Source organism: Rana temporaria, chromosome 8, assembly GCF_905171775.1.
Source record: "Rana temporaria chromosome 8, aRanTem1.1, whole genome shotgun sequence".
Classification (NCBI taxonomy): Eukaryota; Metazoa; Chordata; class Amphibia; order Anura; family Ranidae; genus Rana; species Rana temporaria.
The window spans coordinates 16,921,915-16,948,273 of NC_053496.1; the positions used below are offsets into that span (position 1 = coordinate 16,921,915).

The window sequence follows — 26,359 nt, forward strand, 5'->3', positions numbered from 1 at the left end:
ACACACGGTCAGACTTCAAACAAACCTTTCCGGGGATTTTTGTTTGAAGGGCGTTGTGCGTGAACTTGGTATGCATACACACGGCAGGACTTTTTCAGCAAACTTTCCCAAAATCATGTGTTTTTTCAGCTCTTTTATGCTCTTTACCGCCACCCTTTGGTCAACTTCTGCTATTGTTGGTTGATTTTAACATTGGTTCTGAGCATATGTGTTTGTACTGTGAACAAAAGTCCAATGGACTTCTGTACACACGATAGAACTTTGCACCGTAGGACTTTTGTTGCCGAAAAGTTTGTCCGGTGGAGTGTACACACGGTCGGATTTTTTGGAAAACTTGCTCATTTTGAAGTTTGTTGTCAAAAAGTCCGACCGTGTGTATGGGGCTTTACTCTCAGTGGAAATGGCAGCCAAGACAAATAGAAAAGGAAACTGACAGCAATAAAACAGAGGTTCTATTCCTTCACTGGTTATGGCTTGGAATGCAATGGCTGCACCATTTTTGAAGCAAAATGTTTCTGCTTTTTAAAGACCCAAAAGATGTACAGTAAAACCTTGGTTTAAGAGTAACTTGGTTTGAGAGCGGTTTGCAAGACAAGCAACATTTTTTAATTAATTTTGACTTGATATACAAGCTATGTCTTGATATAAGAGTAGCGTCATGTCACAACTGAGCACAAAATAGAAGAGAGGTGCCCCTGAAGCCCCATACACACTATCAGTTTTCCTGCTGGTTTTTCTCTTCAGGTTTACCAAAACCATGTAGTGCAAGGGCCTGCGTGATTGCATACAAATTGAAACTCTTGAGGTTTTACCTCATATTAGATGGTTTTGTTAAACCTGAAGACAAAAACCTGCAGGAAAACTGATAGTGTGTATGGGGATTAAGTGTAGCAATATGGTTACATCTAATGAAGGTACAACATTTAGAAACTCACATGGTTGATGATTGAAAGAGGCACATCTAAGTATGCAGGGATCCGGGGTAAAGCAATCCACATAGACCAGGAGTGGGCAATCTCGGCCCTCCAGCTGTGGTGAAACTGCAAATCCCATCATGCCTCTGCCTCTAGGAGTCATGCCTGTGATTGTCAGGGTCTTGCAATGTCTCATCGGACTTTTAGTTTCAAAACAGCTGGAGGGCCGAGTTTGCCCTCACCTGACATAGACCATCCTCTGTACCACCATTGGTGTCATCCCTTCGATGAGCGGTTTAAGCTTCACTTTCAGATCAATCTACTGCAGGGTAGTCTTCCCGGTCACAATTGCAGACTGACAGCGGTGAGAGCTGGCGGTGAGGAGAACGGTCTGGATGTGGATCGCTTTACCCCGGATCCCTGTATACTTAGTTGTGCTTCTTTTAATCGTCAACCATTTGAGTTGCTAAATGTTGTACCTTATGCCGCGTACACACCATCACTTTATGTGATGAAAAAAAACAACGATTTTAAAAACGTCACTTTAATTGACCGTGTGTGGGGGAAAACGTCGTTTTATGTCTTGTAAAAAACGACCAAACAAACTTGAAGCATGCTTCAATTTTATGTGGCGTTTTTAAAAACGTTGTTTTTTACTTCACAGAAATTGACCGTGTGTAGCAAAAAACGTCGTTTAAAAAGACGTTTTTACACCCGCGCATGCCCAGAAGCGAGCTTCAATGGTAAAACGTGGTGGAACGTAACCTCGCTTTGCTAGAACATTGTGAGAAAAACGATGGTGTGTAGGCAACTTCGTCTTTGAAAATTGAAGTTTCAAAAACGTCATTTTTTACTTCACAGAAAATGTCGTTTTTTTTCATCACATAAAGTGATGGTGTGTATGCGGCATTACATTTGTAACCATATTGCTACACTTAGAGGCGCCTCTAAGTTTTGACAGAGGACCTCAACGGCTGCTCCATTCAGTCCTATGGAGCGTCGGATGTCAGTGGAGACATGTCTGCTGACATCTGACCTGATCCGATCCGCCAAAATCAGACGGATGGCGATACTAGACATGTGCGTTTCGTTACGAATTCGAACAAATTTTTCATTATTCGGAAATTCCGATGCATCCAAATTTCCGAATGACAAAATTAACGAATTTAAACAAATTCGAAAAACGCGAACGAAATTCGAATTCCAAACGAATTCGAAAACAAATTCTATTCGAAATCGAATTCAAAAACAATTCGAATCGAAAACAAATTCGAATGAAAATTGAAAGCAAATTTTGAAACAAAATCTAAAATATATAAATCGATTTCTAAAAAAGAATGCAATAAAATAGAATATAAAATAATAACACAAAAGAATGAAAATCAAAGAATAGTAAAGAACAGACTAGAATTTAATAGAATTAATCAAATACAATAATACAAATACAAATGCATACAATGAAATTTGGTTGAAATAATTTCCAATCCGGTTGAAATAATTTCCAATCCGGTTGAAATAATTTCCAATCCGGTTGAAATAATTTCCAATCCGGTTGAAATATCATCGAATTTGGTTGAAATATTAACAATAGCGGATGAAATATTATTGAATTCTGTTGAAATATTTTCAAATCCGATCAAAATATGATCGAATTCGGTAGAAATATTATCGGATCCGGTAGAAATTTTTTCGAATTTGGTCGAAAACGATGGAATTCGACCGGGTTTTTCTAATTCGGTCGAAAACGATCGAATTCGACCAGGTTTTTTCGAATTCGGTCGAAAACGATCGAATTCTGAAAACGAATTTAACAAATTTAACGAATTTAACGAGTTTCGTAAGAGATTACGTCATCAGGAACCTATCACATTGCTATAATCTTTTTATATGGACTATAAACTGAAGGACTTATGAATAAATGGTTGTGGAACAAATCATTTGAGTTTCCGTTATTTCTTATGGGGAAATTTGCCTTGATATACAAGTGCTTTGGATTACAAGCATGTTTCTGGAACCAATTATACTCTCAATCCAAGGTTTTACTGTACTTCTTTCATAAGAAGGTTAATAAAAGACAGAATAGACATAAACATAGCAATTTAACCGGCAGACCACAACCACCAGTGCATAAAAAGCTTTTGTTCATACATTTATGTGGTTGTTATTAAATTATCCTAGATGTTTGAAGCTGAAGAAAAAAGCTTCACTACCTCAATTACCATGCAAGCTATATAAAGTTTCATTACTGAGATAAACTAAAATAGATCAACAATCTGGCAGAGACTTCATCCCACGTTGAAGCACTTTAAAAATGAAAAAATAATTATACTGAGAAAAAGTCAAGTTTATTAAACAAGAATACGTAGTTATGTGTGGAAATGTTGTATACTAATAACAATTTGGCACAATGGTGGGCAATATGTGAGGCATACGTGGCCTCATTCCACGCCACGATGCAGTACTTGAATGCCTACCAGTACTAATCCCTAGACTCTCACAGTTTTGGCTGTCCCTGCATTGTTTCCTCCGTGTCCATGGTAGCAGGACGTAGCTGAGTGCCAGAAAAGGAGGTGAAAACCCTGTTTTATGCTTGTACCAGACTAGGGGGGCTGGCAGAGAAAAGATTCTCACTTTGCCTAATGGCAAGAACAGCTCCAGTTAACGGTGGCTCCTGACATTTTCAATGTCCACACATTGTATTGTTTTAGACTTTTGATAGAATCATTATGCTAAATAAAAATGTGTTTGTATAACAGTTGATTCTGATAACTAGTGACTAAACTAATAATGTAGTCATTAGACATCAGCACTATATAGAAACATTGGAGTTTACCTAGTAAATGCTTAGGAAACACAAAAGGGCCACAGAGATAAAATAAAAAAGGTACAATAAAGTCACAGAACAACATAGGTACAGGAACAGAGTCACAGAACCGAGAGGTACACGAGAAGAGTCACATAAGAGAAGAGACAGAGAACCACAGAGTCACATCACTACAGAGGTACAGGGGGATAGTCACACAACCACAGAGGTACAAGAGAAGAGTCACACAACCACAGAGGTAAAGAAGAATAATCACACAACCACAAAGATACAAGCGAAGAGTCACACAAATACAAAGGAACAAGAGAAAAGTCACTCAACCACAGAGGTACAAGAGAAGAGTCACACAACCACAGAGGTACAAGAGAAGAGTCACACAACAACAGAGGTACAAGAGAAGAGTCACACAATCACAGAGGTACAAGAGAAGAGTCACACAACCACAGAGGTACAAGAGAAGAATCATACAACCACAGAGATACAAGAGAAGAGTCACACAATCACAGAGGTACAAGAGAAGAGTCACACAATCACAGAGGTACAAGAGAAGAGTCACACAATCACAGAGGTACAAGAGAAGAGTCACACAACCACAGAGGTAAAGAAGAATAATCACACAACCACAAAGATACAAGCGAAGAGTCACACAAATACAAAGGAACAAGAGAAAAGTCACTCAACCACAGAGGTACAAGAGAAGAGTCACACAACCACAGAGGTACAAGAGAAGAGTCACACAACAACAGAGGTACAAGAGAAGAGTCACACAATCACAGAGGTACAAGAGAAGAGTCACACAACCACAGAGGTACAAGAGAAGAATCATACAACCACAGAGATACAAGAGAAGAGTCACACAATCACAGAGGTACAAGAGAAAAGTCACTCAACCACAGAGGTACAAGAGAAGAGTCACACAACCACAGAGGTACAAGAGAAGAGTCACACAACAACAGAGGTACAAGAGAAGAGTCACACAATCACAGAGGTACAAGAGAAGAGTCACACAACCACAGAGGTACAAGAGAAGAATCATACAACCACAGAGATACAAGAGAAGAGTCACACAATCACAGAGGTACAAGAGAAAAGTCACACAACCACAGAGGTACAAGAGAAGAGTCACACAACCACAGAGGTAAAGAAGAATAATCACACAATCACAGAGGTACAAGAGAAGAGTCACACAACCACAGAGGTAAAGAAGAATAATCACACAACCATAAAGATACAAGCGAAGAGTCACACAAATACAAAGGTACAAGAGAAAAGTCACTCAACCACAGAGGTACAAGAGAAGAGTCACACAACCACAGAGGTACAAGAGAAGAGTCACACAACCACAGAGGTACAAGAGAAGAGTCACACAACCACAGAGGTACAAGAGAAGAGTCACACAACCACAGAGATACAAGAGAAGAGTCACACAACCACAGAGATACAAGAGAAGAGTCACACAACCACAGAGGTACAAGAGAAGAGTCTTACAATCACAGAGATACAAGAGAAGAGTCACACAACCACAGAGGTACAAGAGAAGAGTCACAGAGCCATGGAGGTACATTAGAATGGCTGCAGAACTACAGATACAAAATGAAAGAGTCACAGAATCATATAGGTACAATGGAAGAGCCACTGAACCATAGATAAAACATGGGAAGAGTCACAAAACCATAGAGGTACAACATAAGAGAAACAGAACCATAGATGTACACTAGAAGAGTCATATTCTACAGAAATAAAATAGAAGTGCCACAGAAGTCACTCAGTTAGGCATCAGTTTGACCACTAATGCATTCCTTTGATGCTTTTTTCCCCATAAGCTCACTTAAGTCTGTTTCCCATCTCACCGTGGCATTCTGGTACTGATACCAGTCAGGGATTGGAATGTGGTTATTAGGGACCCTGCGGAGATTCCTGGGGCGATCCTCTGACTCCCACAACAATGTGTTCAAGTCTGGAAAATTGTTGTATATGTCAATCCCATCGGACGTCCATCGGCCCAGTGACCATCCACCTAATTCTGAGCCCTGTAAACATTGCAAACAATAAATTGAGACATCGTCCTTTCTGATCTAATACAAATAAAGCAGAAATGTAACTCTTAGGCCAGTTGCACACGGGGGGTACTAATTTAGTGATGTTTACGCAGGAACTTGTTGACAGGAAGTCCGTGCGTAAAAAAAACCTGTGTATAAAGATCTGAGTATTGCTGAGTATAGGTGAGTAAAGGTGTGTGAGGCCTCGTACACACGACCGAGGAACTCGTCGTAAATGAAACATCGTTTTCCTCGAAGAGTTCCTTGTCAGGCTTGTGGAGAAACTTGACAAGCTTTCTTTGCGTACACACTGTCAGCAGACATGTTCGGTCATGTCTACGAGGCCTGAGGGAGAGGAGACCGATGCTGTGTCCCTTGTATATAGGGACACCGATCGGTCATCTCCCCCAGTCAGTCCCCTCCCCCAACAGTTATAATCACTCCCTAGGGAACACATTTAACCCCCTGTCAAAAGTGTCCGATGTGTCCGCCGCAATATCGCAGTCACGATAAAAATCGCAGATCGCCGCCATTACTAGTAAAAAAAAATGCTATAAATCTATCCCCTATTTTGTAGTCGCTATAACTTTTGCGCAAACCGATCAATATACGCTTATTGCGATTTTGTTTTTTACCAAAAATATGTAGAAGAATACGTATCGGCCTAAACTGAGGGAAAACAACGTTTTTTTTATATATTTTTTGGGGATATTTATTACAGCAAAAAGTACAAAATATTGCTTTCTTTTTTTTAAAATGTACGCTTTTCTTTTGTTTATAGCGCAAAAAATAAAAACCGCAGAAGTGATCAAACACCACCAAAATAAAGCTCTATTTGTGGGGAAAGAATTATAAAAATTTAATTTTGGTACAGTGTTGCATGACCGCGCAAGTGTGACAGAACTGAAAGCTGAAAAATTACCTTGGCAGGAAGGGGGTGAAAGTGCCCGGTATTGAGGTGGTTAAAAATGCAACATATCTAAACATGTCAATACATGTCATCACAATGAAGGCTAATGTATGTGCTGGGATGCAAACAAAAAAAAACCAGACATGACAAACAGATAAATAATTGTCGTATAACGGTCACAATTTTCCAGAAAATAGGAATAAGTCAGAGGGGTAGATTCAGGTAGCTTTTACGGCGGCGTATCTCCAGATACGCCGCCGTAATTTCAAATTTGCGCCGGCGTATTGTTACGCAGATTCTCAAAGGCAGATACGCTAAAAAAATAGGCTTCCTCCGCCGACATAACTTGAATGCGGCGGCGTAGAATTGTGTGCAATATCACTTTGGCCGCTAGGGGCGCTTCCGTTGTTGTCGGCGTAGAATATGCTAATTTCCTAGATACGCCGATTCACAAACGTACGTGCGCCCGGCGTTTGTTTTTTACGTCGTTTGCGTTAAGGCTTTTTCGGCGTAAGGCTGCTCCTGCTATTAGGAGGCACAGCCAATGTTAAGTATGGACGTCGTTCCCGCTTCGAAATTTGAATTATTTACGTTGTTTGCGTAAGTCGTTCGCGAATAGGGCTGGACGTAATTTACGTTGCCACGTCGAAACCAATACGTCGTTACGCCGTACTTGGAAGCAATGCACACTGGGCTATGTACACGGACGGCGCATGCGCCGTTCGTAAATCACGTCAATCACGTCAGGTCATCACATATTACCATAAAACACGCCCCCCTTCCCCATTTGAATTACGCGCGCTTACGCCGGCCCCATTTACGCTACGCCGCCGCGACTTACGGAGCAAGTGTTTCGTGAATACTGCACTTGCTCCTGTAAGTTGCGGAGGCGTAGCGTAAATACACTACGCTGCGCCGCCGTAAATTGTAGCGTAGCTACCTGAATCTACCCCAATGTCTAAATCCATTTTACTTAGCAATCCACTGAGAACAGTCATTTGTGCATATATTTGATTATATTATTTAAAAAAAAAAAAAACATTTCAGTATGGTGATTCACTCACTATGGGTGTCTCGTGATGATTTGGAGAGTGCGGAATATATGATTTCCTTATTACGCACCAAAGATCTGGCTCTGTATAGTCAACTGAACACATGCTGACTGTCATAATTACAGCATCATTTTTTGCTTACTAATATTCGGCAAAAAAATTGTTTTTGATAATCCAAACCATAATTGCACATAGAAAAGGTTTGTGCTAATTAAAGCACCATGGCCCGAATTCACAAAGCACTTGCGCCGACGTATCTCAAGATCCGGCGCGTACGTGCAAATGTGCGCCGTCGTATCTGTGCGCCGGACCCATAAACTAAGATGTGCCTAAAAACAGGCTTCATCCCGCCGACGTAACTTGCCTACGCCAGTGTAGCGTGGGCGCATATTTAGGCTGGACGCATGTGGCGCACCCATTGATTTTCTATTCAAATATGCAAATTAGGGAAATACGGCGATTCACGAACGTACGCGTGCCCGACGCAGGCTACGCGATGTGCGCGTAAGTTGTACGTCCGGCGTAAAGTTACGCCCCATAAAGGAGGTGTAACTCAGCAGCATCCATGAAAAGGGCTGCACCAGGGAACCCAATCCGGCGTAATTTACGTTGGACGTGTGTGACTGGGCGTAGATTACGTTCAGGGCGTACGCAGTGATCCGGTGTATCTTAGGCAGTTGTTCCGACGTGGTTGTGAGCATGCGCACGGGGATGCGTCCACGTCCCGGCGCATGTGCAATTCGTGATACGTATATGTCTGGCGCTCGGCCCATCATTTGCATGGGGTCACGGCTCATTTGCATGGCTCACGCCCACTTCCACCTACGCCGGCCTACGCCTGAGAAACCCAGCGCAGTTTTGGGAGCACTGGTTCCGTGCTTGCCTCTCTGCGCTGCGCCGGCATAGCGTATATTATTTGCGCTACGGCGGCGTAATGTGCGCCCGCTCTCTGTGAATCCGGGCCCATATTTCTGCTTTTATTTTATTTTTTAGAGATTAACACATTGTATAAATTATTTTCTCCAATGTGTACCTATGGATCTAATAAATACAACATATGTAATGATGGACCGGTCTTACATGAATGTGCTCACCAATTCTGCAGCCTTCTCATATCCATCAGGGTTGATAGATGGGAGGAAATGGAGGCGGGTGTTGTGGATGAGCCGTAAAATGCGTTTATTGCCTGCCTTGTACTCCTGACAGAGGAACTGCATCAACAAAAGTAGGAGTTCCCTTCCCAAGGCTTCATTTCCATGGGCTCCCGCCATGTAGCGAAACTCTGGCTCCCCTTCGTAAATGGAAAGAAGACCACCAAAAAAGGGTAGAATTACACACAGCCCTATGTCATAGGAATTGTCCGCCTAACAGCAACCCTGATAAAAAAGAAAGCTGCCGAGATAAGATTTATTAGTCACATAGTGCGTCTGTTAACCACTTAAGACCCGGACCAAAATGCAGGTAAAGGACCCGGCCAGTTTTTGCGATTCGGCACTGCGTCACTTTAACTGACAATTGCGCGGTCGTGCGACGTGGCTCCCAAACAAAATTGGCGTCCTTTTTTCCCCACAAATAGAGCTTTCTTTTGGTGGTATTTGATCACCTCTGCGGTTTTTATTTTTTAGCGCTATAAACAAAAATAGAGCGAAAATTTTGAATAATAAATAATAATAATAATAAATATCCCCCAAAAATATATAAAAAAACTTTTTTTTTTCTCAGTTTAGGCCGATACGTATTCTTCTACCTATTTTTGGTAAAAAAAAAAAATCGCAATAAGCGTTTATCGATTGATTTGCGCAACATTTATAGTGTTTACAATATAGGGGATAGTTTTATTGCATTTTTATTAATAATTTTTTTTTTTACTACTAATGGCAGCAATCAGCGGTTTTTTTTCATGACCGCGACATTATGGCGGACACATCGGACAATTTTGACAAATTTTTGGGACCATTGTCATTTTCACAGCAAAAAATGCTATAAAAATGCATTGTTTATTGTGAAAATGACAATTGCAGTTTGGGAGTTAACCACTAGGGGGCGCTGAATGGGTTAAGTGTGACCTCATATGTGTTTCCAACTGTAGGTGGGCTGGACGTGTGACATCATTGATCGCGTTTCCCTATATCAGGGAACACACGATCAATGACAGCGCCACAGTGAAGAACGGGGAAGCTGTGTTTACACACAGCTCTCCCCGTTCTTCAGCTCCGGGGACCGATCGCGGGACTCCAGGGGCGATCGGGTCCCGCGGCCGCGGTCCCGGAGCTTCGGACCGGCGTGTCCGCAACCCACGGCTGGGCACTTAAAGAGGACGTACAGGTACATGCTTGTGCCCAGCCGTGCCATTCTGCCGACGTACAGTATATGTGCAGGAGGCGGTCCTTAAGTGGTTAAGCGAACTGCATTGAAAGAGAAGAACAGTAAAGCACAACAATTATGCAACATATGAATAAAGAGGAGCCTCTATATGTGGTGAGTAATTTATATACTGTATACTATATATACAGTATATATACAAACCTTCCAACTTTTTGAGATGGGAATGAGGGACACCTATCAGCAAAAGTATGCAGGCATAGGACACACCCCTTGCCACGCCCCCTTAAAGGAGAAATGTACTAAAAAACAAGATTGGTTAAACCCACAAGTGCTTTTTTTTACCACTACTATTCCTTTATATTGGATTTGGAATTTACAAATGCAGCAATTTAGAAATCAGATGAAAGGTTTAGCGCTGGAAAACACGTTTTGATAGATAAAAAGTTCAATTTATATACATCTATATAGATCAGAAAAAAATGAAGGACAAATGAGGAAGAATGAGGGACAGAGGGACATTGCTCGAAATCAGGGACAGTTGGGAGCTATATATAGATAGATATATAGATATATAGATAGATAGATAGATAGATAGATAGATAGATAGATAGATAGACAGGTAGACAGATAGATAGATAGATAGACAGGTAGACAGATAGACAGATAGATAGATAGATAGATAGATAGATAGATAGATAGATAGATAGATAGATAGATAGATAGATAGATAGATAGATAGATAGATAGATAGATAGATAGATAGATATATCTATATATATTTATCCATATCTATCTATCTATCTATCTATCTATCTATCTATCTATCTATCTATCTATCTATCTATCTATCTATCTATCTATCTATCTATCTATCTATCTCTATATATATATAAACACAGTGGGGAAAATAATTATTTGATCCCCTGCAGATTTTGTAAGTTTGCCCACTTACAAAGAAATCAATGGTCTATCATTTTTATCATAAGTGTATTTTAAATGAGAGAGGCAGAATATCAACCAAAAATTCAGAAAAAAATGTATACATTGAGTTGCAGTTCAGCATACACACGGTCACACAAATAGAAGTTCATTGGCAAACTTCAGATGGGCCTGTACATGTGGATTCTTAAAGCGGAGACTCACCCAAATAACATCATATTCATTATACTTCCAACATGTACACGGTCACACAAATGTAAAGGAAATTTTTTTTTTCATAATAAGCATCCTTTACCTGCAGACATTCCTCTTTTCACTTCCTCATTGTTCGTTTTTGCTCAGAAGTTGCTCTATTTCTTCTCTGTTCTGTTCACTTCCTGCTTGTCTGATTGTTACTCACCACCGTGATGGGAGGCTTTACTGCGGTGGTCAGTGACGTGCTCACCCCCTCCTGGGAACTACATCTGTGTGGCAGGACGCTCTCTACGTGTTAGAGACCTCAAGGTGGTGTGAATTACTGGGCGTGCCACAACTCATACTGGGAAATGTAGTTCTTACATGAACGAGCGCCGCAAACCAGGAAGTGAATGAGAGAACAGAAACTAGAACGCCGGAGGTGATATAGATGAAGGAATATAATAGGTATTTACTCTATTTTTAACAGAATCATTACACTATTCTGTCTGTCTACCTTGCAGACATTCATTTTAGGCAAAACAAAAATGTTCCATTACAACTCCTTTAAGCTATTGCTAGACTTGCCGGGCTTCACAAGTTTGTTGCACAATTGCAGCAAGTCCGCATTGCATGACTCCAGATCAACTTTTTTTGCAAACATTCTGCAAGTTCTGGTTCAGTTATGTTGTGCAATAGTCCTCCCACCACAGGGGGTCACTGAGACTCAATTTTCATGCTGTAGACTTGCGGAGCTCTTGTTGTAGACCAGGGGCCAGATTCAGAGACGAGATACGACGGCGTATCTCCTGATACGCCGTCGTAACTCTGAGTTGCAGGGTCGTATCTATGCGCCTGATTCATAGAATCAGGTTACGCATAGATTTCCCTAAGATCCGACAGGTGTAAGTGTCTTACACCGTCGTATCTTAGGCTGCATTTTCAGGCTGGCCGCTAGGTGGTGCTTCCGTATGTTTACACAATGAATATGCTAATTAGGTAGATACGGCGATTCAGAAACGTACGCTCACCGGCGCGATTTTTTACGTTGTTTACGTTAGGCTTTTTTCAGCGTATAGTTACCCCTGCTATATGAGGCGTAGCTAATGTTAAGTATGGCCGTTGTTCCCACGCCGAGTTTTGAAATTTTACGTTGTTTGCGTAAGTCGTTCGTGAATAGGGCTGGACGTAATTTACGTTCACGTCGAAAGCAATGACGTTTTGCGGCGGATTTTCGAGCATGCGCACTGGGATTTTTTCACGAACGGCGAATGTGCCGCTCAAAAAAAATGTAAAATACACGGGGTCAAAGCAAATTTAAATAAAACACGCCCCCAACATCCCCATTTGAATTAGGCGGGCTTACGCCGGCCCACATACATTACGCCGCTGTAACTTAGGGCGTAAGTTCTTTCTGAATACGGAACTTGCGCCCAAAGTTACAGCGGCGTAACGTATCTAAGATACGTTACGCCGGCCGGATAGATACGCTCAGGTATCTGAATCCGGCCCCAGTAGTCTCTAAACGAATGCAGCCCTTTGCTTGCCTTTATCCGGCCCTTGGGGCACTATCCCTCGCACTCATACGAGACACTATTCTGCCATCTGACACCGACAATGGAGCACCATTTATCTCACTGACACCACTAATGGGACACTATTCCTCCCTATGATACTAGATGTTTACTCCCACTGATGCCAGTAACATTTTCACTCCTGCTGGCTAAATTCTGGCCCTCCAAGAGTCTGAAGGACAATAAACTGGCCCTTTGTTTAGAATGTTTGGAGACCCCTGCTATAGACGCACCACTGCAACTGTGTTACTGGCTAGATCACCAGGTGAAAACAGAGGGGGAAAAGCCCAAAAAAAGAAAACAAATGCAGCCACCACATCTAATTGCTGGTAAGCGGCAATATATTACATTTTTGGTTTTGGGTTTACTACCGCTTTAATGCTTCAATCCTTTTTCCCCAGAATGCTTCTAGAATATCAGATTCTGTTACATAGACATGAGTTTTCACACAAGGGCAGCGAAGTAAAGAGACAGTGACAGCATAGACAATGGACATGAAATCACAGACAGAGAAAGAGCTGGCAACTCCTTCTAAAGACATTATACAACCCAGTCAAGGTTAAGGCTTGTGTCAATGGGCTTTGAGCTTGTGTTGATGGCATCACTTTGACATTAGTTTAAACACTTCAATACTGGGCATTTTCACACCCTTCCTGCCCAGACCAATTTTTAGTTTTCAGCGCTGTCGCACTTTGAATGACAATTGCGCGGTCTTGCGACGTGGCTCCCAAACAAAATTGACGCCTTTTTTCCCCACAAATAGAGCTTTCTTTTGGTGGTATTTGATTACCTCTGCAGTTTTTATTTTTTGCGCTATAAACAAAAGAAGAGCGACAATTTTGAAGAAAAACACAATATCGCGGCCGCCAGGCACGCGCACCGGGTCCCGAGCAATGCGGCGGCGGCGCGCACACGCCCCCTAGCGGCCGGGAAAGCAAGGACGTCATATGACTCCAGTCTGAAGGACGAAAGGTCCCTGCCGACGTCATATTACTATGACTCGGTAGGGAAGAGGTTAAGATGCTTCCGAATTCATTGACAGGTACAATTCACCTCTTCCTTATTACCTAAATTTTATCTACTTTTAGCAAGTCTTGCCTACCCATGGATGAGAATGCAAAACCCATTTGAGGCTAACAAAAAACAGTCAACACAAGTCCTTATGGCATTTCAAATATAACCTTGTTATGGAGGCTCTGTAAGAGGGAGGGCTCTGTGATATGGGGGCTCTGTGAGAGAGAGGGCTCTGTGGGGGGGCTCTGTGATGAAGGACTCTGTGATATGGGGGCTCTGTGAGAGAGAGGGCTCTGTGGGGGGGCTCTGTGATGAAGGACTCTGTGATATGGGGGCTCTGTGAGAGAGAGGGCTCTGTGGGGGGGCTCTGTGATGAAGGACTCTGTGATATGGAGGCTCTGTGTGAGGGAGGGCTCTGTGATATGGGGGCTTTGTAAGAGGAGTATTCTCTATGAGGGGGGCTCTGTGATGGGGGGGGCTCTGTGAGAGGGGGCTCTGTGATGTAGGGCTCTATGATATGGGGGCTCTATGATATGGGGGCTCTGTGAGAGGGGGGCTCTGTGATGGAGGGCTCTGTGATATGGGGGCTCTGTGATATGGGGGCTCTGTGATAAAGGGCTCTGTGAAAGGGGGGCTCTGTGATAAAGGGCTCTGTGAGAGGGGGGCTCTGTGATGGAGGGCTCTGTGATATGGGGGCTCTGTGAGAGAGAGGGCTCTGTGAGGGGGGCTCTGTGATGAAGGACTCTGTGATATGGAGGCTCTGTGTGAGGGAGGGCTCTGTGATATGGGGGCTTTGTAAGAGGAGTATTCTCTATGAGGGGGGCTCTGTGATGGGGGGGGCTCTGTGAGAGGGGGCTCTGTGATGTAGGGCTCTATGATATGGGGGCTCTATGATATGGGGGCTCTATGATATGGGGGCTCTGTGAGAGGGGGGCTCTGTGATGGAGGGCTCTGTGATATGGGGGCTCTGTGATATGGGGGCTCTGTGATAAAGGGCTCTGTGAAAGGGGGGCTCTGTGATAAAGGGCTCTGTGAGAGGGGGGCTCTGTGATGGAGGGCTTTGTGATATGGGGGCTCTGTGAGAGGGGGCTCTGTGATGGAGGGCTCTGTGAGAGGGGGCATTGTGATGAAGGGCTCTGTGATATGGGGGCTCTGTGAGAGGGGGGCCTCTGTGAGAGGGGAATTCTCTATGAGGGGGGGCTCTGTGATGGAGGGCTCTGTGATATGGGAGCTCTGTGAGGGGGGTTCTGTGAGAGAGGGGGCTTTGTGATGGAGGGCTCTGTGATGGAGAGGAGTCTGTGATGGGGGCTCTGTGATGGGGATGCTCTGTGATGGGGGGCTCTGTGATGGGAGGGGCTCTGTGATGGAGAGGAGTCTGATGGGGGGAGTCTGTGATGGGGGGCTCTGTGATGGGGGGCTCTGTGATGGGGGGCTCTGTGATGGGGGGGCTCTGCGATGGGGGATCTGTGAAGGAGGGGGGGTCTGATAGAGGGGCTCTGTGATGAAGGGGCTCTGTGATGGCAAGGAGTCTGGCCCCCAACAGTCTGAGGGACAGTGTACTGGCCCCATGTTTAAACAGTTTGAGGATCCTTGCTTTACAGGATCTGAGTTCCTTAATAATCATTTTTTTTTTCATATATTATGGCAACTTCATTGGACAGCATTACACCATATGATTTTCTCTAATTACTGTAGCCATTAGGCCAAACTAGTGATGGTGAGGGTGTCCCAACAATGGAGTGCCCCAAATATACAGTATAAGTAGCCAATGTGTGATTCAGCTTGCCATCAATACATTTAACGTGTAAGAAATGAATGGGGATAACGCAAGCTAAAGCTTTCTTAAATTGGGTCAAATGTAAGGAACATATGCTTTTTATCAAAAAATATAATGATTATTTGTATTTGTTGCTATGCTATAACTTTCTGTAGGTAAACATTTATGTAACTCTGGTAATGATAAAAATAGATATGTAACTCTGGTGTCGTTGAGTTCACAAAGCATAAATAGATGTTGTATATAAATGTGTATAGCGGAAAAAATCTTTCCTGGTCTAAAGAATCATATCTGGTGGCCTCCCAGTGCTTGACTTTGCCTTGGTGCCTTGGTGCCAGCCTTCCCTTGGTGCCAGCCTTCCCTTTGGCGGAATGACAACACAGAACCAGCCAATCCAATGCACAGGAATAAGGGAAGAATAAAGGAAGACGTAGAAGAGACAGGCGGGAAGTCGCAGGACATACATAGAGTGTGTTTAGTCTCCTAACCGACTTCGTGCTCCCCGGGGCTGTCAGACATCTCCATGGCATAGAGCTTGAGGCCCTCGTGACTACGTCCAATATTATAGACACGGGTGATGTTAGGACACATTTCATTCACCACCTTCATCAGCTGAAAAAAAAAACAAGTGGAAGTTAATGTTTGATTAGAAAAGTACAAGTGTAAAAAAACATCAAGAAGAAATGTCTGAAAAAGATATGCAAGGACCAGGTCTTGGAACCATCGCCATTAGAATTCAATAGTTTTCAGATCAATGGCTGTGGCTTTCTAAATTGGGTATTGTTCTCTGCTCTGATGTCATAGGGACATGTACAAAAACGTGGTAACCGCCCCAACCTATGACTGGCCTTTGCAGTAAGGTACACATGGAAGAGCAATACACATCCCAAACAAACTAAATATTTCCCAGCACTCTTACCAGCCAGCCTGCAAAACAACCAAATTGATCCTGTCTAAAAGTTTGCGTTAAAAACAGAGTATTGAGTTGGCCCACCAGGGGTGGACTGACAAATCATGGGCCCCCGGGCAATAGAAGATTATGGGGCCCCCATGCTTACAGATGGCCACCATGCCAGGAGGCAGTACAGAGGCAGAACAGCTAAAATCTCAGAATTTTCACATAAAAAGCATGTCGGTTTCGGACATATCAGGGACAGATGTAAAAAAACACAGATTTTTACATACTGTCCCTGGTTTTATTGAGCCTGGCAACCCTGATGGGGCCCCCTAGTGGCATGGGGCCCTCGGGCAGTGCCCGAGAGTCCCAATGGTCAGTCCGCCCCTGTGGCCCACCCTTTGCAGCTATAACAGCTTCAACTCTTTTGGGAAGGCTGTCCACAAGGTCTAGGCCCCGTGAACCCCGTGATCCGCCCCGTGAACCTCCGCTTGCTCAGCGGGGATCGCTCCGTTGATCCCCGCTGAGCCGGCGGATGACAGGGCGTTCCCAGCACACTGTGCAGGGACCGCCCTGTCTTTTCTCCGCTCTCCCCTATAAGGGCATCGGATGAACACGGACAGTCTGTCCGTGTTCACCCGATCCGATCCGCCAGATGGATGGAAAAGTAGTTTTTTTATCCGTCACACTTTGGCGGATAGGAGCGGGTCGGATGTCAGCGGGCATGTCCATAGAGGAGCACGGAGCGCCCGTTCAGGTCCGCCTAAAAAACTGGCAGGCGGACCTGAACGGTCCGCCCGTGTGAACGAGCCCTTAGGAGTGTGAATATGGGAATGTTTGACCATTCTTCCAGAAGTGCATTTGTGAGGTCAGGCTGAGAAGGCCTGGCTCGCTGTCTCCGCTCTAATTCATCCCAAAGGTGTTCTATCGGGTTGAGGTCAGGACTCTATGCAGGCCAGCCAAGTTCCTCCACCTCAAACTTACTTATCTGTGTCTTTATGGACCTTGATTTGTGCACTGGTGCACAGTCATCTTGGAACAGGAAGGAGCCATCCCCAAACTGTTCCCACAAAGTTGGGAGCATGAAATTGTCCAAAATGTCTTGGTATGCTGACACCTTAAAAGTAAACTAAGAGGCCAAGCCCAATCCCTGAAAAACAACCCCACACCATAATCCCCCTCCAACAAATGATTTGGACCCGTGCACAAAGCAAGGTCCATAAAGACATGGATGAGCGAGTTTGGGGTGGAGGAACTTGACTGGCCTGACATCAACCAACCACACCAACCTATAACTGGCCTTTGCAGTAAGGTACACAGGCTGGCTGGTAAGTGTGCTGGGAAATCTGTTTGTTTATTTGTCATAGGGACATACCTGTCTCATTTCCTTATAGTTGTGATGTCGAAAGTCCAGATTGTCTGATGTTGTCAACTCATTTCGTCTATAATAATAATTATTGGGATCTAGGTATAGAAAAAAATGTAAGTTAATGCATTTGAACTACTATGGTCATTTCCAATTTCTCTTATTTGTTTGCATCCCCCCCCCCCACCACCACTTTGTATAAATCCCTCCCCTTCACATTCCTGTCCTTACCCCCCCCTTTACATTCCTGCCCTAACCCGCCCTTTTAAATTCCTGTCCTTACCCCCTTCACATTCCTGTCCTCACCCCCTTTACATTCCTATCCTTACCCCCCTTCACATTCCTGCCCCCCTTTACATTCCTGCCCTAACCCCCTCTTTTAAATTCCTGTCCTTACCCCCCTTTCCATTCCTGTCCTCACCCCCCCCCTTTAAACTCCCCCCTTTAAAAAAAACCTCCCCTCCAGACTCCTGCCTTGGCCCCTCTTCACATCATCCTGGGCTCCCCACACATACTTCACGTAGTGACAGCTCTCTTTGATGTTCTACCTACACAGGGCGGAAGGCACATCTATAAATGACATCGGAGGCAGCACTGCTCCACCTGGATATCAAGAGGCAGGAGGGGGACATCGTTGGCAGGACAGCTCTGCATGGACCCCGGGAGGCAGGAGAGGGGACTTCCGCAGCAGGACAGCTCTGCATGGCCCCCGGGAGACAGGAGGGGGACATCGGTGGCCAGACAGCTCTGCATGGACTCGGGAGACAGGAGGGGGACATCGGTGGCAGGACAGCTCTGCATGGACCCCGGGAGGCAGGAGGGGGACTTCCGAAGCAGGACAGCTCTGCATGGCCCCGGGAGACAGGAGGGGGACATCGGCGGCCAGACAGCTCTGCATGGCCCCCGGGAGACAGGAGGGGGACATCGGCGGCCAGACAGCTCTGGAAGGAGGTCGGGAGCTGCAAACTTTTCCTGGTAACCAGCTTGTGATTGGGTGCTTGGCAGCTACTGCCCTTCATCCGGAGCTGTTACTGCCCATGCAGAGCTGTCCTGCCACGGATAACAACTCCATAAGGATGACAGCAGTGAGGGCAGCTGACCAGGCTCCTAAATGGCGGGACTGCAGCCGGGCCAAATGAAACAGTGACTGAGGCCGGACCTTTAGTGATGCCTGATCTAAACCATTCCATTGTAGCTCTGGCTGTATGTTTAGGGTTGTTGTCCTGCTGGAAGGTGAACCTCCGCCCCAGTCTCAAGTCTTTTGCAGACTCTAAGGCCCCGTACACACGACCGAACATGTCCGATGAAACTGGTCCGCGGACCAGTTTCATCGAACATGTTTGGTCGTGTGTACGGCCTATCGGACAGGTTTCCTGACCTAGCGGACAGGTTTCCAGCGGACAAAAGTTTCTTAGCATGCTTAGAAACTTGTCCGCTGGAAACCTGTCCGTCGGACATGTCCGCTGGTTAGTACGTCTAACCAGCGGACCAAAATCCCGCGCATGCGTCAAATTGATTCAACGCATGCGTGGAAGCATTGCACTTCCGTGTTTGAGAACGTCGGTGTCTTCTACGTCACCGCGTTCTCTGTCTGCGGGGATTTTGGTCTGATGGTGTGTACACACATCAGACCAAAAGCTCCCAGGAGACATGTCCGATGAAAATGGTCCGCGGACCGTTTTCATCTGACATGTCTCCTCGTGTGTACAGGGCCTAACAGGTTTTCTTCTAAGATTGCCCTGTATTTGGCTCTATCCATCTTCCCATCAACTCTGACCAGCAAGCTGTCCTTTCTGAAGAAAAATATCCCCACAACATGATGCTGCCACCACCATGTTTCACAGTGGGTATGGTGTGTTCAGGGTGATGTGCAGTGTTAGTTTTCCACCACACATAGTGTTTTGCTTTTATGCCAAAATGGTACATTTTGGCCCCATCTGGCCAGAGCACCTTCTTCCACATGTTTGCTGTGTCCCCCACATGGCTTCTCACAAACTGCAAATGGGACTTCTTATGGATTTCTTTCACCAATGTCTTTCTCCTTGCCACTCTTCCATAAAGGGCAGATTTGTGGAGAGACGACTAATAGTTGTCCTGTGGACAGATTCTCCCACCTGAGCTGTGGATCTCTGCAGCTCCTCCAGAGTTACCATGGGCCTCTTTGCTGCTTCTCTGATGAATGCTCTCCTTGCCCGGCCTGGTCAGTTTAGGTGGACGGTCATGTCTTGGTAGGTTTGCAGTTGTGCCATACTCTTTCCATTTTCGGATGATGGATTGAACAGAGCTCCGTGAGATGTTCCAAGCTTGGGATTTTTTTTAGAACCTAACCCTGCTTTATACTTCTCCACAACTTTATCCCTGACCTGTCTGGTGTGTTCCTTGGCCTTCGTGATGCTGTTCGTTCACTAAGGTTCTCTAACACACCTCTGAGAACTTCACAAAACAGCTGTATTTATACTGGCCCAGATTCAGAGAGCAATTGCGCCTGCGTAACCATAGTTACGCAGCGCAATTGCTTACTTGCCCGGGCGTAACGAGTGTTCTGTATTCAGAAAGCTCGTTACGCCGACTGCAGCCTAAGATATGCGTGGCATAAGGCTCTTATGCCCACATATCTTAGGCTGCATTCTTGCGATGGCCGCTAGGGGGGGTTCCGGTAGTGGTCAGCGCCGATTCACTACGGTACGCGAGCCCTGCGTACGCAGTTTACGTCGTTTGCGTACGGCGTGTTTAGCGTAAGGCTGCCCCTTCTAATAGCAGGGGCAGCCAATGCTAAAGTATACCCGTCGTTCCCGCGTCGTGAAATTTGAAATTTACGTTGTTTGCGTAAGTGTATCGTGAATAGCGCTGGACGCCAGTCACGTTCACTTTGAAGCAAATGACGTCCTTGCGACGTCATTTACCGCAATGCACGTCGGGAAAGTTTCCCGACGGAGCATGCGCACTACGCTCGGCGCGGGAACGCGCCTAATTTAAATGATTCCCGCCGGGCATTTTGCCGGAGCGCCCACGCAATTTACGGAGCTACTGCTCCGTGAATCGCGTGTAGCGCAGAAAATTTGCGGGGGCGCAGGGCAAAAACGGTGCCCTGCGCCTACGCAAAAAAAGCGCAAGGCTACCTGAATCTGGGCCACTGAGATTAAATTCCGCACAGGTGGACTCTATTAATGAATTAGGTGACTTCTGAAGGCAATTGGTTCCACTAGATTTTAGTTAGGGGTATCAGAGTAAAGGGGGCTGAATACAAATGCACACCACACTTTTCAGATTTTATTTTGTAAAAAAAAAATCTTGAAACACATTTATAATTTTCCTTCCACTTCACAATTATGTGCCACTTTGTGTTGGTCTATCATATAAAATCCCAATATAATACATTTACATTTTTGGGTGTAACACGAAAAAACGTGAAACATTTCAAGGGGTATGAATACTTTTTTTTACTGTACATCATACAAGAACAACAATGTGGAAGACTAAACATTCAATAACGCGAACAGTAAAAAAAATAAGAAAAAAATAAGACAAACACTGGAATAATAGCTCTACATGCGCTCACTATAAATACATGATGGTTTCCCTTACATTCTACTGTAGAGTGAATTCTGATATTATTGCAGATGAAAGGAATGAGATCCAACAGAGCGGGCATGAGCGGGCATGTGAGCCTCAAAGAGACCCAAGGCCTGAAGACAGCAGGAGAACTCATTAGTGTTACATTAGTATCACGGAGGGTCGCTCTTTCTCTACTGCAAAAATACTGAATTAGCCTAATAGGGTACAGTTGTATGGTATGAGAATTGTAAAATATTAATATTAACCTTCAGCAATTTACTAAACAAATCCAAAAACATGCTTACTGGTGGGGCAGTCTGCTTTCCCTTGAAAACTCGCACTATACCAGTAAACAGTATAAAAAAGACAAAAATATTGTAAACAAGGCATTCCCCTATTCTGCCTAGTGACACGGGCCCAGATTCAAGAAGCACTTGCGCCCGCGCAACCATAGTTGCGCGGCGCAAGTGCTTACTTGCTCCGGTGTAACGAGTGCTCCTGATTCAGGAACCTCGTTACACCGAATGCAGCCTAGGATGTGACAAACATAAGCCTCCTTATGCCTTCACATCCCAGGCTGCATTCTTGCGTTGGCCGCTAGGGGGCGCGGCCTTTGTGATCGTGTAGTATGCAAATTGCATACTACCACCGATTCACAAAAGTTGCGCGGGCCCTGCGTACGCAAGGTACGGAGTTTCCGTACAGCGCCTTTAGCATAAGGTTGCTCCTGCTAATAGCAGGCGCAGCCAATGCTAAAGTATAGCTGCGCCTCCCGCTCGCGACGTTCAAATTTCACGTCGTTTACGTAAGTGAACCGTGAATGGCGCTGGACGCCATTTACGTTCACTTACAAGCAAATGACGTCCTTGCGACGTCATTTGCCGCAATGCACGTCGGGAAAGTTTCCCGACGGAGCATGCGCTGTTCGCTCGGCGCAGGAGCGCGCCTAATTTAAATGATTCCCGCCCCCGGCGGGATCATTAACATTAGGCAGCCTTGCGCCCGGCTGCTTAGCATATTGCCCGCGCAATTTACGGAGCAACTGCTCCGTGAATCGCGGGCAAAGCGCAATATTTGCGTGGGCGCAGAGAAAAAAATTTGCTCTTTGCCCACGCAAATATTGCGCGATTCTACTTGAATCTGGGCCACTGTCACTGATGATGTCACGTGTAGCCACGCCCCCTAACAGTAGGAATCACTTCCTTGTGAACACTTAACCCCTGGAGCGCCACCTAGTGGTTAACCCCCTCACTGCCAGTGTAATTTTTACAGTAATCAGTGCATTTTTATAGTACTGATCGCTGTAAAAAATGACAATGGTCGCAAAATGGTGTCAAAAGTGTCCTGATGTGTCCGCCATAATGTCGCAGTCACGATAAAAATTGCTGATCGCCGCCATAACTAGTAAAAAAAAAAAAATATTAATAAAAATGCCATAAAACAGTCCCCTATTTTGTAGATGCTATAACTTTTGCGCAAATCAATCAATAAACGCTTATTGCGATTTTTTTTTACCAAAAATATGTAGAAGAATACCTAAACTGTGGAATTTTTTATATATATATATATATATATATATATATATATATTTTTTTATGTTGGTTAGATTTATTATAGCAAAAAGTAAAAAATATTGGCCCGGATTCACATACATCGGCGCATATTTATGCTGCCGTAGCGTATCTAATATACGCTACACCGACGCAGCGCAGAGAGGGGAGTGTGTAGCGCCTGGTTACTTTTCAGAACAGGTGCTATTGAAATTCAGAGGGGGTCAGAGAGTTAAGTGACTCTGACCATGGTTAATTAGTTCAAATTTGGAGCTTCTGTCCCAGCTTGGCTGTGCTGTGGGCTCATGCTGTTGTTCCTGTAGTGCAGTACCACCCCAGGTCAGCAGGTGGCAGCAGTGGAGTCAATGACTGGATACTTTCTCCCAGCAGCCTATCAGGAGGAGGCTTCCTCACTTTGCATGCTGGGGAGGGGTATTTATGGGGCAGACGCCATCTTCCTGGGTCTTCTCCTCGTGTGGCGCCCACCTTCAGGGTAGCCATTCCACGGCGCCCCGGCAAATGGCCTTCCGGGCCGTGGTGCACGTGCTTTGCAGAGATCCTGGCTTCGGGACCACGTTGGCCCGGAGCATTTGATCAGCCGTTTGGGACCCTTGGGTCCCTCCTAAGGAGGTCCTGGGCTGTCCGTCCTGTTGGAGGAAGCTGTTCGGTGGAGAGTCTGCCTGAGGAGTGCCAAGAGAGGCTGGTGTTCCAATAGGGGCCTGACCATCCATCGGGGACCAGGCGAACCGGACACTGAGAGGCCAGATGTTGGTCGCCTATCAGTCGGTAACCTAATCTTAACTACCTGAAGGAGATCCAGGTGTTAAGTCCAGTCAAGAGGACTTCGGACCACTATTTTCTGCAACCATTGGGAGGGTCTGTGGCAGAGACTTACCGTATTTATCGCGGTATAACGCGCTCCCGTGTATACCGCGCACCCCTAAAGTGACCCCCAATCCTGTGGAAAAAACGTTATTTTTGTACTTACAGTTTTGGTGTCTTGCGCGGCGTCCATCGGCGGCCTCGTCGGGTCCGGCGTCCTTCTGCGGCTTCGGGTGTCCTCTTCGGCGGGTCTGGCGTCCTTCTGCGGCGGGTCCGGTGTCCTCTTCGGCGGGTCCGGTGTCCTCTTCGGCGGGTCCGGCGTCCTTCTGCGGCGTCCTCACGTCCTCCCCGCTCGTTTCCCGTGCCAAGTTTTGAATACTGCGCCAGCATATACCGAGCGCAGTAAACTCGGGCAGGCTCGGCAACTGTCGCGCTCACGTCCTGTACGTCCAGGACGTGACCGCGGAAGAAGCTGAGACTGGCCAACTATACCCGAGTGTACTGCGCTCGGTATATGTCGGCGCAGTATTCAAAACTCGGCGCGGGAAAGCGGGTATCGGCGTATATCGCGCACCCACGATTTTGCCCTGATTTTCAGGGCAAAAAAGTGCGCGATATACGCCGATAAATACTGTAATCCCAAGTTCGAGTGTCATTCTGGCTGCCAGGCTTGTGAGAGAGGCCTGTCCAGGTGCGCTAAACCCATTCCGGCTGGAGTGGCGAAGTGAAAGTTTGTCGTTGGAAGCAGGACTGTTTCCCTTTTACCTACACCTGAATCTGTGTTCTCCATCTCCGCTATTTTTCTATTCTTCACCAAGTTCGACTGTTTTACCTTGTTGGGTAAATAAAAGCACAAGAAAAAGACACCTGCTGTGTGGACATTACATTACTACGGCTCTCATCAACTAATCTAGACGGCAAAGTCACGGAGGTAACATGCCACCCAAAACAAACCAGCAGCTCCTCCTGGGGTAGTGCTAAATTTACATTGTAGCAAAGTGTCATTTCTTTAGTGTTGTCACATGAAAAGATAGAATAAAATATTTACAAAAAAGTGAGGGGTGTACTCACTTTAGTGAGATGCTGTATGTAGTGAGCTTGGATGTCCTTACACCCAAAAAATACCCGTCTGCTGAAACCCTGAGCTGTGTTATTCAACTGTAAAGCTGTGCATTGCTAAAAGGGGTGTACTTACTTTTGTGAGGTACTGTACATGATATTGCACATTGTTTCTACATCTAAGGTTGCTGATTCATAGCCCTAGTGATCAGTGGCGTAGCGTGGGTTGTCAGTGCCTGGGGCGAGGCAAGTAATTTGCACCTCCCTGACCCATGGACTTACCTATTTTCAGCTAGCTCCTATCTGGTCACATGATCCACTGTGTGAGACAGCGGTGGCTGTAGGGAAGAGGAGAGTGTGCTTGATAATGACTGGTAAAGCCTGGAGTGGTGACATTATGCATATGTTCTTATGCTCCATCTGTTGTTGGTGCTCCCTCCTCTCCATACTTGTGACAGCGCCCCTCTAAATTCTGCGCCCAGGGGCGGTGGCCCCCCTGGCACCCCCCACGCTACGCCACTGCTAGTGATAGAGATCTAGTGCAAATGTATTTTTTGCACTACACCAATTTGGGTACAAGTACACATAGGTATATAAGAGTTAGGCCGACTTATCAGTAGATAAGCCGGCCTAATTCAGAATCTACGCCGACGTATGTTTAAGCGTATGCTCAAACAGAGATACGCTTAAACATATCTTAGATTGCAATTTTTCGAATGGCCGCTAGATGGCGCTTCCATTGCGGTCGGCCTAGAATAATGTTAATGAGTTTGTACGCCGATTCACGAACCTACGCCCGGCCGCCGCAGTCGATTTACGCCGTTTCCGTAAGGCCTTAGGAGGCCTAAAGTTATTCCACCTATTAGGTGGAATAACAATGTTAAAGTATGGCCGCCGTTCCCGCCGCGAAGTTCGAATTTTTAACGTCGTTTGCGTAAGTTGTCCGCGAATCGGGATTTACGTCGTTTACGTCCACGTCGAAATCAATAGGCCCGTGCAGCGTACGTAACCGCAATGCACACTGGAAAATGTAGTCGCCCGGCGCATGCGCAGTGATAAAAAAACATCAAAAACGTGAGGTCAAGCCTCATTACCATTAAACACGCCCCCCCCCCCCAACCCATTTGAATTAGGCGCCCTTACGCCCGCCGCATTTACACTACGCCGCCCTAAGTAAGGAGGCAAGTACTTTGTGAATCATGTACTTGCCTCTCTTACTTAAGGCGGCGTAGTGTAAACACGCTAGGCTACGCCGACCTAGATTTGCGCGCCCCTACCTGAATCTACCTAACAGTATAGAAGAATATGCTATGTTCATATTTCATGTCTGAAGTTTACAACGACTTTAATTCAACCAACTTGTTATGATCTACTAACCTGGCAGAGGACATCCGAGTATTTCAGCTCTCATACATATGCTCCCATCCTCATACCAAGAGCGGGGGTTAATCCGAATATAACGGCCAACCAAGGGTTCTAGAAATTCATTCAGGACAGGAATCTCCTTCTCACTGTTGCCAGGAAATAGCTGTAAAAACGACAAGTACTCTACTAAGATACAGAAAGCCAA

The 26,359-nt window shown here is 45.4% G+C and overlaps 1 protein-coding gene across 1 annotated transcript in view; it reads right to left on the reverse strand.

Moving 5' to 3' along the window:
• Positions 1 to 26,359, reverse strand: part of CPXM2 (carboxypeptidase X, M14 family member 2) — a 185,152-nt gene that overhangs the window by 61,991 nt on the left and 96,802 nt on the right. The window contains exons 7-11 of the mRNA XM_040361343.1: positions 26,167 to 26,317; positions 17,813 to 17,901; positions 16,031 to 16,154; positions 8,834 to 9,030; positions 5,589 to 5,768 (exon numbers count right to left, since the gene is read on the reverse strand). Of these exons, the coding sequence (XP_040217277.1) occupies positions 5,589 to 5,768; positions 8,834 to 9,030; positions 16,031 to 16,154; positions 17,813 to 17,901; positions 26,167 to 26,317 (741 nt within the window). The remainder of the gene's footprint in view (positions 1 to 5,588; positions 5,769 to 8,833; positions 9,031 to 16,030; positions 16,155 to 17,812; positions 17,902 to 26,166; positions 26,318 to 26,359) is intronic.